This window comes from Sebastes umbrosus, chromosome 7 (assembly GCF_015220745.1).
Source record: "Sebastes umbrosus isolate fSebUmb1 chromosome 7, fSebUmb1.pri, whole genome shotgun sequence".
In the NCBI taxonomy this organism is placed as follows: domain Eukaryota; kingdom Metazoa; phylum Chordata; class Actinopteri; order Perciformes; family Sebastidae; genus Sebastes; species Sebastes umbrosus.
Genome location: NC_051275.1, coordinates 9032391 through 9052482, shown reverse-complemented (window position 1 = coordinate 9052482; position 20092 = coordinate 9032391). Strand labels below are relative to the sequence as shown.

Below are 20092 nucleotides of genomic sequence, written 5' to 3'. Positions count from 1 at the left end.
AAGTTGGAAAGTTCAGCCTTGAGCCAACGAACAAAAAGACTAGTCTTTGTTGGGGGTGCTTGATTACATATTGGCGTATACGATGTGTGATTAAGATATTTCTATCTGATGGATTATCACTTTCAAGCACTGAAAGCCTTCAGTCTGTTTAGTGCAGCTCATCACACTCAGCTTTAGACTGGTCCCTCTCAGAACAGAAAACTAACATACATAGAAAAATGGATACATAAATAGCACATGTGGTCAAGTGTCTCGAGGATCACACACTGTTTCCAGGCCCCACAATCATACTGTATTGACTACAAATGATGAGATATTGATTGGCTGGGGTGAGATAGCTGCAGGGTGACGAGTTACTACAGAGAAGATGTCTGTGATCGGTCCACTAGGGGGCATCAGAGCCATAGTCTTATGCTGCTGTAATTCAACTCATAAACCTGGATGGGAGTTTTTATATTTTTATACTACACTTAAAGCTTCAGTAGGGAGAATATTTTTGGCATCATTGGGCAAAAATTCCATAATAACCTTTCAGCATATTGTAACTCAAGTGTTCTGAGAGATAACAAGACTTCTGCACCTCCTCATGGCTCTGTTTTCAGGCTTTAAAAAATCTAGCCTGTGACGGGAGACTTTGACCAATCACAGGTCATTTCACAGAGAGAGCGTTCCTATTGGCTGTGCTCCGGCTGGTGGGCGGTGCTTGGTATTTCCTCAACTTGATCTCAACACGGCTGCCGGGTCACAAACTTTCTCATTTTACAGCTAAACAGTACACTAGAAGATGATTCTGAAAACATTTGAGGAGAGAAATAGGCATTACAGTAACAGAATATGAATTCATATTTGATCAGCGCTGCCTAGTTTGACCGTTTGGTCGGAGTTTTCGAGTGATTGACTCATGGCTCTCGTAGACGGAAGCTGGATGGCAGACTCCTGATCAGCTCTGACTGGTTTTCCTCCAGTTAGTGAAATCCTGTAGATGCCGTTAGGAGCACCAGAGAATTAAATTACATTTTAGTTTCATACATAAATAAAAAAGTTATAACTTCTTGAGGAGGCAGACGAGATCTTGGTCAGTTCAGCAGAGAGTGTTATGTTATGGACCCGTTCCACTGTTGATTGAAAAGCCTAGCAGCAGGTTGTTAAAATGGCACAGTACATCATCTGTGCGCCCAGATACCATCCGATCAGGACCTTTCCTGTCGTATGAAACCTCAGAAGAGGCTCGGACGTGGTCTCAAGCGTCTGCACCCAGCTGTGGAGCTCCCTGCATGAAGCGCTCGGGCTGGCAAAGTCTTAATTTAAATCAGCTCTTTAAAATGTATGTCTATGTAAAGCCTAGTTAGTTGAACTTTCAATTTATTTTTATTGTCGTAATGATATATTTTCTTTTTAAAACACCTTTAACCAGTGCTGACCTATAACCTTTGTATTGTGTTAAAAAAAGCAAAATAAGTTTGTTTCTGTTGTTTTTATCGGCAACATGAATTCAATTAAAAATCCTGACATTTACTTTCAATTCCAATTCAATTTCAATTTAATAAACAATTTAATTTGTGTGTTTGTGTGTGTACTGTTAGACCGTTGCTGGATATAATGCGTCTTCTCCTGACGTTCCATCCAGCAGCTCAGTCCTCGCAGTGGCCCAGGTGCAGGATAAATGAAACAATAAGAGGCGTGAAAGTGGTAAATTCACAGGGGTGGAACGGTCACTCGCGGAGAGAGGTTTCAAGGGCTGGATTTTACAGTGTCACGCCCCTTCAAACAAGCCCTCGATAACAGCGGACTGAATACATCAGTGAGTCCCCATGACAACTGAAGAGGAACAAATGTCAACGCTGTGCACTGGATGACTGGCAGGCATCCGCTCCCTTCATCCACAACCACAGCCAGTCATGGCAAATACCACAGGATGCATTATGCAGATGCTGTAGTCACAGCACACCGGTCCAGAGAGAGAGAGGAGAGATGACACCATCAGGGGTCTGAGGATTCTGAGCTTTTATGCCCTGACATCTGTTACACTCATCCAAGTGTGTTTTCCATTAGATCAATTAAAACATCCATCTTTATAAGTCATTTGATCTCATATTCAGACTTATGTTTACTTTCAGACAGTCTGCCATTGGATTAAGATGATTCTCAATGCAGTTTTCTCTTTTTATATTTTTCTCTTGTAGAAATTAGTGTTTTTGTCTTGAATCAAGACAGAAGACAGGACATCGCTGCACTAGTATCAAGGTCAGTTGATTTTATAGCCTTCTAGACATACATGTCTTCAAATATACTGCAGGTCAGATACTCTCAACCTATTGGTACATATGTTTTGCCTGTTTGACGAAGACAAAACTTCAAAGCTGCAGTGGGTAGAAATGGAGCAAATATGATTAAAAAAAGTTATTTTTATAAAAGGCTCATTATATCCTGACAGTAGTACATGAGGCAGGTAATCTGAAAAAAAGCATGTGCCTCTGTGTCCTCCGGTGCTCCTAATGGCATCTGCAATATTTCCCAGCCTGGAGGAAAACAACCAATCAGAGCTGATCTGGAGTCTGCCATCCAGCTGCTGTCTATGAGAGCCGGCTGTCAATCACTCGCGAACTCCGACCAAACGGTCAAACTAGGCAGCGCTGATCAAACATGAATCAATATTCTGTTACTGTAATGCCTATTCCTCTCCTCAAATGTTTCCAGAAACATCTTATAGTGTACTGTTTAGCTGTAAAATTAGAAAGATTGTGACCCGGCAGCCATGTTGAGACCAGTTGAGGAAATACCAAGCACCGCCCACCAGCCGGAGCACACTTTCTCAGAGCGTTTACTCTTGCAGCGGATGGGTTTTACATTGTAGTTAATGGGACACCCGGTGCGTTTCATTCCTAGAACAGGCTGGATTACCATTGTACACTTTTCAGAGGGTCTCACGAGGTCTCACAAGTCGTGTCAAGGAATAAGGGAATACATTATATTTTCCCATTTTTGTCCCATGAGTAACATTAAATATTGAAGCCATCACAGGAGGGGGGAAATGATAAAGGGTGCCATTAATAATTCTAGTTTTAAATAAATAATGTTACCTCATCTGGATCTACCGTCTTCTCTCTCGCTGTCCTGTCTTTCATTTCCTATGCCATTCCCCTTTTACACATCTCATCAATTGTTGAAGAGCATCAGACTTTGTGATGATACAGGCATACTTTATTTTGTAGGAACAATTCAGTTATTCTCATTTTAGTGTGTTTTTTCCCCTCTGTTGACAACATAAATATGTTTAGAACTATAGATGATCGTGATTTTGGCAGCCTGTAGTTTCTTGTAATTTCCTCTCCCTATGTTCTGATCAGACCCAATGCGCTTCTTCAAAATATCATAGCAAAGCTTTAAATCAAGAGATGTATTGGAAGATAAAAGCACAGCCTTTGTCTATGTTTTCCAGTTGTCTCCATGCTTTTCAAAGGTGTTTCAACTCCTAAAGGACCAAAGGTGAAAAATGCCCATCACACACGCACTTGAAATAAAAGTCCAGATACTCAAAGAGTTACGTCACATCTCCTTTCTTTCACTACCATCTCCATCCGGCTTTGGTCTGTAGTTGGTGTCTGACCTGAGGTTGTCAGAGATAATCTTTTCTGCCTCTGGTTTAGGAGAGGAACAAAAGAAGCCAGGACACAGTGGAAGGTCTGACAGGCCGCCGACGGCTGGGCTGTCTCGTTACAAAGGCTGTTGCCATGACAATGATCAATGGCAGTTGTCTTATTTGACAGGGAGTCATGGGTGGACTGATAAATGTCGATGTGACTGACAGATGATGGACAGTCATCTGTTAAGATGTGCTCTGTGTACTTACTGTGGCCCGTCTGTCTCAGTGCTTTATGATTGAAATTTGAGATTTGAGTTCCCTCTTGTGATTCCACCTATAAACTATGTGTAAAATTAGTCTAAATTTGAGAATAGATGGCACATGATGTAACCTCACAGTGGTGATTTAAGTTGTGAATGTCCTCCTTGATCTTTCCCTGGGTGTCCACTGACTTCTACTCAATGACCTTTGTCATCTTCCTAGTGGATGCTGAGTGCTTTAGTCTAGTGTTCATTCAGTCTCTTGTCCAGGATCATTACTGTTTTACAGCTGTCACATGTGATGTCATACACCACTCCAAACTGAATCAAGGATCAATCTCCCGTTTCGATACTATCACAATACTTGGGTGCCGACTCCATATGTATTGCGATTCTACAAGTATTGCAATTTGATATGTAAGGGATAATGTACAACCAGCCGGCCATGTGAAAGAATCCCCGACACGGCGATGCTGCACCCCGATGCAAAGCTATGAGGGACCTTACAAGACATAATTCATTCTTGCACTCACACACATACATATATTCTCCTTTCACATACATATATTTTCACTCGCACACACACATATTTACACTTACACACATGTATTCTTTACTCTCACCAGTGGTGAGCTGGTAACTCAAAACATTGGGACAGCCTGTCACTGAAAAACAAAATGTAATAACGCACGAGGGGAAGCAGCACCCTTTGTAATCCATCTTCGGAACATTGTAGTTTCACCACAGCAGACCCGCATCACTAACATTCGACGCTGTCACATCATAATTACGTAGCTTACACCACGGTTGTCTTTTCATAAGTCCTTATGAATTCTCCTTCACATCTTTCCTTGACCTCATGACGTTTTCCATCGAGGTCAAGGAAAAATGGTTAGGAAAAGACGTTAGGACGTAATTTTTGGACAACTACACTTTAGAAACAAAAACCCGCAACTACCAATATTCGTAAGCGACTTTTCAGGAAAACAAGCCCAAAGTCAATTATGATAAGCGGACTTTGCAACTGTGGCTGCAGTCGGCCTACTGGCGTCTCTCTTCCTCCTTCCATGCTGGCCTGCTCAGCCAATCCCAGCGCGATAAATTACCTGCCATCCCTTTCCACTACACTGCCTTCCGTTTCCACTATACTCTCTCTCACACATTCATATATTCTTCTCACACATACTTATATTCTTCTCAAACATTCATATATTCTTCTCACACATACATGAGTCAACAATGAACAGGCTGGTAGAAATAACCAATCCCATTCTAATCATTGGCAGTATGCAGTACACCTGTGCACCCCCTGGTGGTAGAAGCTCCACCTCTTGGGAATTGTAGTTTTAGTACTACTTAACTGCGAGGCATACAAATAGATGCCATATTTGTTTTATAATACAAAATACAAAAAGGGGTGGGACACAGTGAATATAGAAAAAAACATATAATCACAAAGCACTTAATAGTAATATCATACATTTTCATTACATAGTAAATGGGGCTTTGAGAAGGATCCGGCTTGAGCCTTCCAGTAATCCAATCCAAGTTGTGTTTTCATACTTTACTGTATGTGCAGTGTTTGCACACTGGATTTAACATGTGAGGGTGCAGGTCGTATCCACGCAGACCCTTCGCCGTTTTTTACTATTCCGTATCGGCTCACTGCGGTAGGCTGCGGTTTGTTTTGGTGACGGATGCTGAACAGGATATGACGTCACGTTACACTGACTACAACAATCAAAGTGGTAACTTCCTTCTACCTCCGTATAGACTCAAATTAAACGAATATATTGATTCTGGCATTAATGTATCGATTTAAAAATTTAAAAAAAAACTAAAAAAAAAACCTTATTGTCAGGGGGAACGGGGAGAGGGATGCAATTGCAGACCAGGGGAATCTAAAAGTTAATCCCAAAGGTTAACCACTAAAATCGCAAGCGACCCTAAGGGGAGGGGAAACGAAATCATGGAAATGAAAATGAAAACAGGCCTAAAAAGAAGGGTTCCTACACTCAATTTATCTTGAAAAGACTAAAAATAAAACACTGCTGCCGAGCAGCTGACTAGAGCATGAATGAAACAAAAGAACCAGTGAAGACAGGCCACACAGGCCTAACCTACTCTAAGAGACTCCAGAGAAGAGAAGAAGCTAAATGGTGAGTGAATCCCACAGATAGGTTCATGTGGTACTTCTGCAGATTCACACACCCCTACACAGATAAAGCAAAAACAGGACAGTACTCTCACTACCTCTGACAAAGAGACAATGAGTCAGCACCTGTGCATTGAAACCAGGAGTAGATATAGGCTTCAACCACCTGATCCTCATCAGGGACAACTAGGCTCCACAGCTGCCTCTCCTCAGAGATAATTAACCCAACCAGCCTGCTGAGTGGCAAGTGACCCTCACACTATGCACCCTAATTTACTGTACAGTCAATCTTCCACAACCTGTTATCATGTGACAGAAGTTCAACACTTAAGGTCACCTGAAAACAACTGAGCCATCTCCATGGCAACAGACCATGAAATGTTGTTGAAAACTCGTAAGTCAAGCTTATGTTTAAATTTGTTTTAAATGACTCTTTCCAAGCTAAAGAAAAGTTAAAGTTAATTTGATGTGTGGTAATCATACTGTTGCAAGATGAACTTATTGTGATGTTTTTTAATATAACTTTAAAGGGACTGTTTGTAAGAATCAGAAATGCTTGTTAACAGCGACACCTGTGGCCGTTAAGTCAACGAAAGTCAGCGCTTGTGCTCGCTCTACATAGACATGAACGAGCATCGCTCAAAACAGTGAGGCGACACACGTCAGCTAAAACCACAATGTCACTCTATATTTCACCTGCTAGGCAGTAATGTTAGCTGACCAGACGGAGGTCTCTCCGACCGCGGGAGGAGGGAGACACCGGCACCCGGTCGGAGTCGATAACGTTTCTCGCTGCAGAGCCCCGTCACTTCACAAGACACGGGAAACCTCTGTTGGTCTGGAGGAGCTGCAGCATTTATTTCTGCACAAACGTCCACTGAACATTCACTAGATATTCTCAGAGCTAAACTAACCCCTCCTGAAGTGTGTAGTGTGCGCGCATGAACGTAAGAGTGAAATAGCGAGAACGCGCGTGGTGTGTGAGTGAAGACAAGCAGACAGGCAGAGGAGCAGAGTACAGCAGAGACTCCAGTCCTGGAGACCAAAGCTACGGTCTACGGTTTAGCAAGACGGGCTTCATTAGATATAACTTTGCGGTTTTGGTGCTTCCATGTAGTTTGTGTTGGAGTCTTGTCTGAACAGCGTAGCCACACACGAGCGCGCATGGGACACCGACCCGGATTGATTTATACGTGGAAGAAGTTACAAACAGTCCCTTTAAGGAATATGAACAAAAACATCCATGTCCCAGGTTATTGTTGATTTCATGTTGTTCAGCAGTAAATAAAAACATTAGTTGAACTGATTGAAAACAGCTTTATTTCATTTTTTTTTTTAGACAAACACATTGGTTTCTGGACCAGAGCAGAGAATGGAAACCTTTCACAAACATCTTTTATTATCATAATTTGAAAATACAAATATAAAATTATACTTTCCACATATGGGATGGAAGAGACCCCCATCCACTTTTTTTTTTTCTTTTTCTTTTACAACAGGGCAGCAAGCCATACAAGAAGACCTGAAAGATGTTTTCAGACAGTCCATTTAGTCAGGTCTCGTGGTAAAAAGTCTGTTAACACTAAAAAAGAAGTGGCAAGTGGTAGGAATGGGCAAGGCAATCAGACGAAGGACAAGTTTCTACTGCTACAGGATGAGACGCTAATGACTGCACCATTTATAAAAACATGAAACCTTCAAGTCAATGTATAGTTGTGCCACTGTTAAATTAAAATATTATTGTACATTATACTTTTGTTTCAGTATCATTTCAATTGCTTCATTGGAAAAAGTTAGCTGTGCTTTACATGTGTACTTCCATCTGTGTGTACGTGAGTATGCCCAGCTACCAGCAAGCATGAGCTGTGTTTCAGTGACAAGATGTGCAGTTGGCCATTACCTAGCACTTGCCTCAAGATTCAAGTTTAAGTGGATACAGTAGTACACTTACAATACATACTCCAAAAACCTCCAGGTCATATGTTGTGTTTTCTTTTTTTTTCTTTTTTTCTAGTCAACAATGATGAACTTGTCTATAGCAAGATGTATAACATTCATTAGCTGTAAACTGCTGTCAATATTAAAGTAATGTACAGCAACAACAGAGCCATGCTACCTTAAAGTGCGAACTGTTGAGATTAAATCAAAACCATCTGAAGCAGATAATGTGTACTGCACAAGAAGACGTGGAACTGGATCCTTGAAAAGGGCAAACAGCTCATACTTTAATAACACTTTATTTCCAAAGTGGTTTAGGCAGGTACATATTCATACAGTTTGTAATACCTGATGGGATGAACTGTCTCTGACCATTGGGCCTGAATATGCATGGATACTGTATATATATCATGAGTGGAAGATTTACTAACATAGTTTAAACAGTTGCAGAACACCCTAATCTGGCATTATGGTTCATCAAAAGGCATTATTTGCTAATGCAAAGTGGCAAAGTATAGTGGTATATGAAATAATTTGTATGCTGTACTGTCCATTAACTGTCTGTCTGCCTGAACAGATACTGTATACTGTATTATGGATTGATTAAGGCAGACATATGGAGGAGACTCTGCTGTTTATATCCAGGTCATATTCAGGTCACCGCAGTTCTCTTTGCACTGCTGAAAGTCCACAACAGGTATTGCAAGTTTCTAAGAAAGTATATTTTAGTCCAAATTGATGAATGAATAGAGCTTTGATCAGCAGGCAATAGGATAACAAGCTTTAGTGATTTAAAGTATGAGCTGTTTCCATGATTGTTGATGAGTTCAAACTAAAATGTATAAGTATTGAACAAAAAACAGTATTCAAAAAGTTGTACCATGGGCCACTGGGATATTACAGATATTAAACATAGAGTTCAGATTAATTAGATTTATAATAGTCATTATTGTTGTTACTGTTGTTATCAATAATCTGTTGTAAGGATATAAAAATATGTTATTTGTTTCATCAATGCAATAAAATCCCTCCTACCCTTAACCTTGTATGTTTTTCATATCTACCATTTAAGGTAGTATGGCAAACACCCATTTTATAACATTCAAGGGTGGGTGGGTCCAATTAATGCCTTGTTTACAAGAACAGCAAATCTTCTTTCAAACATTTTCAACGAGAGCTTTGGTTTGCTGAAACCATGTGAGAGCAGCACAGAACAGAAAAATAAAAATACAAGTGAGACCAACGTCAGCTTATTTTCCCAGATGGAAAAATAAAAAATAGAAAGTTCTATCCTTACTGGTCCTACATCATCTATCTAATGAGTACGAGCTAAAAGTATCTATTGCAACCACAGTACATCTATCACTAGTTACTACGAGAAAGAATGAGAGGAAAGAAAAAAGGGAGTGACAGTTTTAAAGGTTAACAAATCTGTATTATAGACCGTTACACTGGTATCAAAGACAGCACTCCTATATAAGGTCATTGGATTTTCTTTTGTATACATTACTGAAAAACATTAATGATCAACTGAAGATTGGATGACAGGGAATGGAGAGAGACCCGGATGGATATACAGTACATATTATTATTGTTAGTTATATAGATATTATTCATATAATCATTAACAGCCACAAAATATATTGATACAAATCCTTCTTTGAAATGTAAATCATACAAGGGAACATACGTGTTTCTCTTTTTAATTAACGATGTACATTCTTTTAAATTATTATTATTTAGAAACAGTCCAGCATTCAGCTTCCCGTGGTTTGTAAAAGTAATTTGTAAAATATCAGCACAGATAGGGAAGAAAAGTGTCCATTTATCAATTCATGAACCATTTCAAACTTTAAAGAAAGATGTACTTCCTATTTACATGAAATTATAGAAAACATTACTATGTTCCTTTACATTTTTTTGTAATGCATTTATGAAAATGTGTGTTTTCAGTAACGGTGGATTGACCAGTTGTATGCAAGCTATCTGGCAACTGTCAAAGTTTAAAAACAGTGAATAGATGTCCTGATTCGTTCAAGTTAAGATGACCAAAAATGAGTTATAAATAAAAGTCCACTCCAAAGAGCCAACTAATTTGCAAATGAAATCAGCCTTTACCGCTAACACTAGTGCAACTTCACTGTGTTAGACAGTCATCATTTCAAATAAGTTCTCTGGTCATCTTTACAAAAACACATATTAGGACTGAGGTAATAAGCAACACTCCTCTGCTGCACTTCTTCCTCCTCGTAAGAAACACAAGTTGCAAAAAAAAAAAAAAAATCAAACTTGAGATATTGCCTTTTTGTGTGACACCAGACATGTAAAGAGAGTTACAGTATATCAAACAAACATTGTCATTGTGAAATGTAAGGAAACAACTGATTGGTTTCGTAATCCCGGTGCTAACTAGTGTGCTTTGGATAGGCCTTTTTCACGGAAGACATTTTGACTTGTCACAGTAGGAAAAGCACAGAAATAATGAAATGAATGATGGCTGAATTCCATTTAGCTGCTTTAATTTCAGGGTCCTGGTATTGTGCACGCTGGTTCACTGTCACTCTCACTGGGACACTTTTTAACAGAGCCATTGTTAGTGTTGTTAGTAACACTTGGGCTGCGGTCAAAAAATCCTTTTTGCTTAGGAAGGTTCCTAACGGAGTGAAATAGTATCTCAGAGCTGTTTGAATTCTCTAAATGCTGAGGAAAGGAGCTTCAGTGCTTCCTTTATTATCTCCTTTAGCATAGGATGCACTGGAACCTCCTTTACCAAAGGAAAGGAGAGAATAAAATCCCACAATTCCTTGCGGCCGCAGCTTTTAAAGCGTCGCACCATTCGGCCGTTCCTGATAACAAACGACATGCTTATCTTGCATATTATTTTCATACGCTCAATTGGGATTCATGTTTAATATGAGTGGACAGTGACAACCATTTCGTTTCACATTTTTAATTAATTATTTATTTCGAATATGTACCAAATACCTAAGTAAAAAACTAAACAAGAATAACAAATAAAATGAACAGTAAACATATAGCAACAAATAATCAACTTAAATAAATTTTACATATCCGAAAAGAAGTATATGGTCCTACCTCTTCTCTATAACTCGAACAATTAACTCAATATTTATCATATATTCCTTTGTTTATTTCATTTCCAACCTCAGTAATGAAGTGATATTTTTCACCGGTTGTCCACGTTAGATCAGATAATCCTTTATTACAGACGTAGGCAAAGTTGTTGGTAACGTTCCGTTAAAGAGAGAAAACCCCACAATGGTCACTGAAATAACTTGAAACTGACAAAAATAATAATAAATAAAAATTCACTGAAAATTAATTAATGAAAATCAGATATTGTTTTTGAATTATGGTTCAGCAGAATCATTTAAAAAAACAAACTAATGAAACTGGCCTAGACAAAAATAATGGTAACATTAACTTAATATTTTGTTGCACAACCTTTTGAGGCAATCACTGCAATCAAGTGATTTCTGTAACTCTCAATGAGACTTCTGCACCTGTCGACAGGTATGTTGGCCCACTCCTCGTGAGCAAACTGCTCCAGCTCTCTCAGGTTTGAAGGGTGCCTTCTCCAGACTGCATGTTTCAGCTCCTTCCACAGATGTTCAATAGGATTTAGATCAGGGCTCATAGAAGGCCACTTCAGAATAGTCCAATGTTTTGTTCTTAGCCATTCTTGGGTTTTTTTAGCTGTGTTTTGGGTCATTATCCTGTTTGAGGACCCATGACCTGCAACTGAGACCAAGCTTTCTGACACTGGGCAGCACATTTCGCTCCAGAATGCCTTGATAGTCTTGAGATTTCATTGTACCCTGCACAGATTCAAGACACCCTGTGCCAGATGCAACAAAGCAGCCCCATAACATAACCGAGCCTCCTCCATGTTTCACATTAGGTACAGTGTTCTTTTCTTTGGATGCTTCATCTCTTCGTCTGTGAACATAGAGCTGATGTGACTTGCCAAAAAGCTCCAGTTTTGTCTCATCTGTCCAAAGGACATTCTCCCAGAAGCTTTGTGGCTTGTCAATATGCATTTTGGAAAATTCCAGTCTCGCTTTTTTATGATTTGGTGTCCTCCTCGGTTGTCTTCTATTAAGTCCACTTTGGCTCAAACAGTGACGGATGGTGCGATCTGACACTGATGTACCTTGACCTTGGAGTTCACCTCTAATCTCTTTGGAAGTTGTTCTGGGCTCTTTGGTTACCATTCGTATTATCCGTCTCTTCAATATGCCATCAATTTTCCTCTTGCGGCCACGTCCAGGGAGGTTGGCTACAGTCCCATGGACCTTAAACTTCTGAATAATATGTGCAGCTGTAGTCACAGGAACATCAAGCTGCTTGGAGATGGTCTTATAGCCTTTACCTTTAACATGAAGGTCTATAATGTTCTTTCTGATCTCCTGAGACAACTCTCTCCTCAGCTTTCTGTGGTCCATGTTCAGTGTGGTACACACCATGATACCAAACAGCACAGTGACTACTTTTCACCCTTTAAATAGGCAGACTGACTGATTACAAGTTTGAAGATACCTGTGATGCTATTTACAGGACACACCTTAGTTTAATATGTCCCTATGGTCAAATTATTTTACATCTTTTCTAAGGCTACCATCATTTTTGTCCAGGCCAGTTTCATCAGTTTGTTTTTTAAAATGATTCTGTTGAACCACAATTCAAAAGCAACAGCTGATTTTCATTAGTTAATTTTCAGTAAATTTTTATTTATTATTACTTTTGTCAGTTTCAAGTTATTTCAGTGACCATTGTGGGTTTTTCTCTCTTTAACGGAACGTTACCAACAACTTTGCCTACGTCTGTATATGTTTATGTAAAGTGTTCCAGCAGCAGAAGGACCTGTGGTGTCTCTCTTTCACACATCGCGGGTGAAGCAGTCTGTCACTGAAAAATCTATTTAAGAACGCACGGGGGGAAGCAGCGCCTTTTGTAGTCCATCTTCAGAACATTGTGGTTTCACCACGGCAGACCTGCATCACTAACATCCGCCGCAGTCGCATCATAATTACGGAGTCTATAGTGTAAGTGCAGTAGGATTTTCTTAACACCGCGGTTGTCTTTTCCTCAGTCCTTCTAAATTCTCCTTCTCATCTTTCCTTGACCTCATGACGTTTTCCATCGAGGTCAAGGAAAAGTGGTTAGGAAAAGACGTTAGGATGTAATTTTTTGAGTTTTCGACCGCAGCCTTGTGCTTTTCCTACTTCGACAAGTGAAAGTGTCTGCCGTGAGAAAGGCCTATTTGTTTCTTCTCATGCTACAGAGCTGCTTCAGAGTTGCAGTGTCAGAAAAATGTGAGAAGAGCTCGTGTCACAGAGTGCAGATCTACAGATGTTTGTGTGACAACAACAACCTTGTGTCGTCTTTTTGTAATTGTGCACACTGTAGCTCATCATGTAGACAAATATGCTGGTATCAAAGTAGCCACAGTTGGAAAGCAAAGAGTAATGTACGGAGCAAACCGGCAGTGCCTGATCTGTCATGGGATTATCTTTTCCTCAGGCGTTGTCTCTGGTGGGACAGATGATGTCCTCCCACCCAGCGTCACGTGGCCTTTTTGCCCAATCAACCATCACAAAAATATGTCTGTCCCTCTCTAAACCACTATAATGACTCGAACACAAGTTACACTTCTATTTAAATCTGACATAGAATGAGAAGAACAACTTTTTCTATTTTTTTTTTTTACTCCAGACAACAAAACATTTATAAAACAGGACTGTGAAAATAGTGTCGTCCTCTTATTGCCAAAAATAGGTACTTTTAGTGACCACATTGCTGGAACCAAAGCTACTATTGGTTTGTCTTGTGTTTTGACACATGAACCAATCCTGTCTCCACTGAGCCACGTTGGTTCACATCAGATGTCTTTATATGTGCAAACTGACAATCTTTCAATCACTCAAAGATACAAAAAGACAAGTAACCACAGTGTCTCAGTAGACACACACAAGAAGGTATAGTGACAGTACATTGCTTTTTTTGAAAATATTCAGAACTAAATACAAACATTTTTTTTTCATTATTGATTTTAAGTCCAAGACAAAAAAATGTCACAATTTTAAAAAAAAAAAGTAAAACCTAAACCAGTAAATTCTCTACACAAGGATACCGGATATACAAATCAGAGGGATCTCCACAGCAGCTCAGGCTTTATACCACGTCTGGACTGTCATCTGGTGCCACCTCCGCTCTGACTCACTGTGTGGATTCTGTAGTGGTTATTGCTGGATGGCATCACCTGTACACAGAAGCAGTTTAGAAATTCCGGCTTGACTTCCCCCCACCCCCAGCCTCCTGAAATATTCTGCTGGCAGCACAGACGCACACAGCTAAAAGCCAGTAAGCATTAACAGCATCTCTTTGTAGCATGCCTTATACTTCACACACAACATTACAAGGTATCTGTAGGTTTCAGGGAGCCACGCTGGGCTCATTTTAAAGGGTGACGTCAACCTACTTCCTGTAGGAAAATGTGTGGAACTGTATGTCATGACTGGTCATGTGGCTATCCTAGTTGTTGTTGTTGTTGTTGTCCAGTGTCTTGTAAGCCCATTTGGGCTGGTCACCAACTGGTGCAGGACACTCAGATAAACAAATCAATCAATCAATCCTGTGGGCTTTGCTTCAGAATGCCTAAATCCCTTGTGTTTGGCGCTTTCCTATTTCAACATGACAATGTCTCCTGTCTGCAAAGCCACCTGAAATACTTTTCCCAGTTTGTTGTGAAAGAACTTGGACTATCCTGCACGGAGCCCATCCCCATCCAACAACTTTGGGCAAGTCAGGCCTTCTCGGCCAATATCAGTGTTGGACCTCTGTAAGAAAGATAGTATCTGTGGGATGCTGGCTTGATAGCTCCATTAAGGACAGGGATTCTGATCAGAGAGAGAGAGTAGGGCGCAGAGAGTTCATTCCAACTGCGGCAAGTTGGCTAGGATCAAACTCAAAACTCACAATTGTAAAAAAGGCTTGATAACAATTAAAACAACGGAAAAATAAATCAGTACACTTTTCTACACAACCTCACTAATGCTCTTGTGGTTAAATGGGAGGAAATCAGCAAATTCAACATCTGGTGGAAAGACCAAAACTAGAAGAGTGGAGGCTGTTAGAGCAGCACATTAATACCCTGGAAGATCCTGCTTTTTTTTTTTTTTTACTGACGACAATACGCCTACTTGGTGGTATCATTATAAGGGGGCAAAATGTTTTAATCACAGGACTTTATCCTTCAGCAATCTGCTCGACTATCAAAGGCTCATCAACTGAAGTTAAAGCTACCACAAGCAATTTCCATGGCGTACGGTCATATATACCTGAGTCAAATCAAGTCTGTTTTTATCTAATGTTTCATAATTGCATCTCTTCATCAAAATAAGTACAACATTTAAGCGCAAATGTAGCTCTGTGCTCATCATTAAATGTTTACACTTTGCATAATTTATCAAACGGCAGTATGGGTTTGTTGACCACATACAGTCCCAACGCAGAATGAATGCCACGGGGCATATAAGATGCATTATTTTATGTATGAGCCTCAAGTAAAAAACAAAATGTAAAAGGTCCTTTTATAATTATTTGACATACACAAAAAGATATTTCCAGACTGAATATGTAAAAGGAGAGAAGGAACCACGTGGATGAATAACACTATCCTCCGCCCTTCCTTCTAGAATTCCAAACAAACTGGGCAAACGTCCGAGAAAGCAACAGAGAGTAAAGTAAAGCAGAGTTTGAAGAAAAAAAAGGTTTCTTGTAAAACTTTTTAAAAGTATGCATGCATGCACAGATAGCTGTGACATTTTATATAGAAACAGTGTCCACAATAAATATGATGGGATATGGTAGGAGCAGAAATGACGGGGAAAATAAGATGTGTAAAAGAACAAAACATGTTTGTATGGGCAGATAGGGTTGTGATATAGAAATTGTATTGAAATACCTCCAATGAGATGGCAACCAGTCACCTGTTAGCTTTCAATGGTATCCATTTGTAAAAGCTGTCGCAATCAATGGACCCTAAAATGCACAATTAATAACTGTCAGTACGCATTTCTTGGAAAAAAAAGGTAAAAAGTAGCAAACTACTGGTGACCGTAGTTTATTCATAGGATGTGATGCCAGCATGAATGGAAATTGATCTCTCTTACTTTAGCAGAAAGGACAATAGAACATCATCAGTTTGGTTCCAGGTTGGTATCTAATGAACTGTAATAACTGTGACCCACAATCTATAGGCTACCTTACGTATTTTACTACGGATATGGCGATTGATTTACTTTGGTTGCATAAATTCATACTGGAAAATGTGTTCAAGTTCAAATTAGTCAGACATGGTGGTTAGAATAACAGAATACTGTTGGATAATTCATGTCTCTGAAGCACGCTTAGCAAAATAACAAGACAATCGGTAACCAGCTTGTGTTTTAGCCCCAGTCTAACTGCTTATTGTTTTTAAAAAAATGAAATACATGAAATTGAAACTGAGCTTTTATCAACAATCGAGACATTTCACGGTGGTGTGTTGGAACATAAGCATGAATTACAAAGCAGAAGTTAAAGTGATTGCACAGAGTATGACAGAACTGATTCAAGGGTTGGACAAATGATCTTCACCTGACTACTTTCTATCTCACATTTGTCTTTGTAATCAGTGGTGAAATAAGGATAATGCGAGAGTGAGGAATGAGTTTAGTCACAAGGAGTGACTGATGTTTCAAGTGATTTGATGAGGTGGATGATGATGATGATGAAAAAGAGATATACTCACAGCAATGCTGTGGCTGAAGCCAGAGCCTGGCTGAGGGCTGGTTGCACTGATGTAGTTGCCCACAACTGAGTCCTGACTGGAGGTTCCATAGAGGTCAGCTACAGGGCCAGGACTGTTGGCACCGGGAAAGGCTCCGGGCCGGGTTGGGTTGGTTCCTGCTGAGGAAGGGCCAGGAGACAGATTAGCTGGAGACATTATAACACAACTGGCACTCAGAGATGAAAGCTGACTGTGACCTGGCATACACTGAGAAAGAAACTTTATTTCACACAATCTTCATCTAATTGACAGTATATCTGAGTTCTTTTCATGAATATGATAAAAATGTAAATTGATACAAACAACGATAGCATTGTTTGTGTGAAAGGGGCAGAGGAGGATCTTTCAGTTCACCAGTAAGGCATATTCTCTTCTGTCATAGACTTAATTTCAAAACCAGGTTTTAGCATTTACATGAAGGGGTAATTCCTGTGGTTACTTTCACATCCAACTATTTTGCATCAGTCATTTATGTAATATTTATAGGACAACCGAACGCTGAGTAAGACATTTTCAGGTGACCAAAAAGGTTATAATTAACTTTCATGAACTGAAAACACACTGTGAAAGGGTTAAAGTTCTAAGGCAAAATGCAAAAGAAAGAATGCAAGTTTAAGGCACTTTTCAGAACCCGTAGTTGCACACTGTATGAGACGCACTGGGCTTTCAACCCACTGTAAACCCATCCCTGTCATTATTAGACGGTAGTAACAACAGACGAACTATGAAGAAGTCAGAGTAGGATGGGGGGGAGGACGGATGGGTCAAACAAACACAGGACTTTCACCCAGGAGACCACTGTTCAAGCCTAGTGTGAAAACAAGTCAATATTGACTTATTCTAGCATAGTTTTATTAAGTAACTTACGTTACGTAACAGTCACACTTTTTCTTAACCCAAACCACAATCTTTTTCTAAGCCTAACCAAGTAAACCTCAAAGCTAAGTAAACCTACTCTGGAAGTTTATTTTGGAAAGACACAATCTATGTACCGAGCAGATACTGACACGCCCTCCCTGACAAGTCCAAAACTGATGCTAGAGGAGTACATAGAGCGTCATGGTGCATGATGCATGCGGTGTTTAGGCAACTTCTGTCTCTTTCTCAAGTTGTTGTTGCGTCGTTGTTTCCTGTGAGTCTACATGTATGTGTGGGATGAGCAGAGACATGGAGATACACACCTGGGCTCTTAAAAGGGTCCGGGCTGTGCAGGTGGTGCTGGAGGGATGTGGGAGAGTTGCAGGCTGAGCTGGCATGCTCACTGGGCAGGAGTTGAGTAGCAGCCTGGGCCCCCAGGGAGCCATAGTCGGCCAGGGAGTAGGGCGCTCCTCCCCGGACGTCACCGCCGGCCCCGGCTACCGAATACAACCCATAATCAGGGAACCCTGGGAGACAGGGAGGAGGAGGAGGACGAGGAGGAGGAGGAGGAGGAGGAGGAGGAGAGGGGTTGGGACTCCATCTCTGATATTTATAATGACCTTCTTATAGTCTCTGTGTAGATGTCTTCCTGTTATTTCCCTCCCTGCTGTCAAAACGGGCCATGTGTTGTAATCCACAAAAACATCAGTCAAAATGTATTGAGAAAAAAAAGAAAAATAATATCACACCAGTTAATAACTACCCTTTGTGATGTATCAAAGCATCATTCAAGAAAACATACTATAGACACAGCCAGGACTAACACACTCTGCAGCTACAATCTGAGGACTACTGTTCACATAGATTCATCCTGATGTCTCCCTGCTGTTGAGCTCATGTGAAATACTGTATATTATCAAGGCATCATAGTATCACCCAAGAACCAGCACCAACTAAACACAGAATTAATAAATCAGCTCAAATTAATTATATTTAATAATGTAATACACTGCTACAGCAACAGAGCAGACATCATTGCTAAAGCAAAATAAGGAGATGATGATTAAGAATGATCAATAATTTAGGTTTGGCTGTGCACATAAATCAATGAGAATAAGTAAGAAAAGTCTTAATTCATTTTAGATGTGACACTGACAGGTTTGTAAGATGGAGTTAGAGAAATAGCTGGTTGAAAAGGCCTCTACTCAGCGATTGTGCCTCACTCTTCTAAAAGGCTTTGCTTTGCAGAGGAAATGCTAATAATAATAATAAGAAGAAAGACTACACACCCAAAAGCCGCGTAAGTGATGTCTCTCTCTCTGAAGCTACGATATATATTTATATATATAAATATATAGAGAAGACACTCTTTCCTCCACTTTACAAGCAGTACATACAGCAGCTATTAGTGTGTTAAGGTGTGTGTGTGTGTGTGTGTGTGTGTGTGTGTGTGTGTGTGCGTGTTTGTGAGAAGTGGAGAAGTGGTTGAGGAAAAGCAAGGCAGACCAGAGAAGTGAGAAACTACATGGAGAGCGCGTCAGGCCACACAGAATACCAACAGAGCTTTTACCTGCTCCCTGCATTCTGCTCGTATGCCGTGTGGCCGCTGCCTCTTCCACGGGTCCTACCTGAGCCTCGAGCTGCTGCTGCTGCTGCTGCTGCCACCGGTCCGTACGCTGTCGCTGGGAAGCCTGAGAAAACAACACAGAGGAGGGCAATCAAGATTCATTTATTCAATTACTGAATGTGGCTACAACAGCATGACACACAATGGCTACATTTTAATTTCGGGGGGCTCACTGAACACTCTAGAAATGCATCTATATTTTTCTTAACGTAGAAGTAATATGTTATTGTAATGTTGAATAATATCGACCTTGTTGTGTCTCCATATTGACAGAATAGGAAACCAACAAGATAAGAAGATCGATTTGTTGTCTTTTTATTTACTTATAGCCTAATAACATCAGACACTCCGTCTACACACCGTTAAATATGCACTTCTGTTACGCCATGTACACAAACCACGTACATATCAGCTGTGCGGTCAAGATTAGAGGCGTAACCACTTAAAAGACGGCTGAGTAGTACATGCTCTCTTCAGACGTGAAATCAAGGTACACATTTGTGGATTGTCTTCTGTGGATTACAACTAATAAAGTCCAATAAAAACTTCCATAGTCACTGCCCCAATACAGTGTGATTTTTGACAACACGCCGACAGCATGGCTTAAAGTACTGTATATGTTGTAGTAACAGTGTAATCACTGTGTGAAACCCAGTCACAGGTATTCAGACGACTGTCTCCATGCAGGAAGCGCAGCACTGATTGGCAACAGTGTGCTGAGCCTGAGGGGCAGCCTGCTCCATAAACACACATCATCTGCATAATCCACCCTGCACTGTAAACGACTGCTGTTAATTTACAGCAGGATTTCAACAGT

At 40.3% G+C, this 20092-nt stretch overlaps 1 protein-coding gene across 3 annotated transcripts in view; it reads right to left on the bottom strand.

The window, feature by feature from the left end:
* Positions 1-13652: 13652 nt before the first annotated feature.
* Positions 13653-20092, bottom strand: part of LOC119492108 (RNA-binding protein Musashi homolog 2-like) — a 71715-nt gene continuing 65275 nt past the window's right edge. Inside the window, exons 11-15 of one of the 3 annotated variants that reach the window (XM_037776481.1) lie at positions 19277-19339; positions 17972-18175; positions 16752-16909; positions 15924-16000; positions 13653-14219 (exon numbers count right to left, since the gene is read on the bottom strand). In XM_037776481.1, coding sequence (XP_037632409.1) covers positions 15959-16000; positions 16752-16909; positions 17972-18175; positions 19277-19339 — 467 coding nt within the window. In that variant the 3' untranslated portion in view covers positions 13653-14219; positions 15924-15958. The remainder of the gene's footprint in view (positions 14220-15923; positions 16001-16751; positions 16910-17971; positions 18176-19276; positions 19340-20092) is intronic. The other 2 variants (XM_037776482.1, XM_037776484.1) reach the window with 2 other exon arrangements.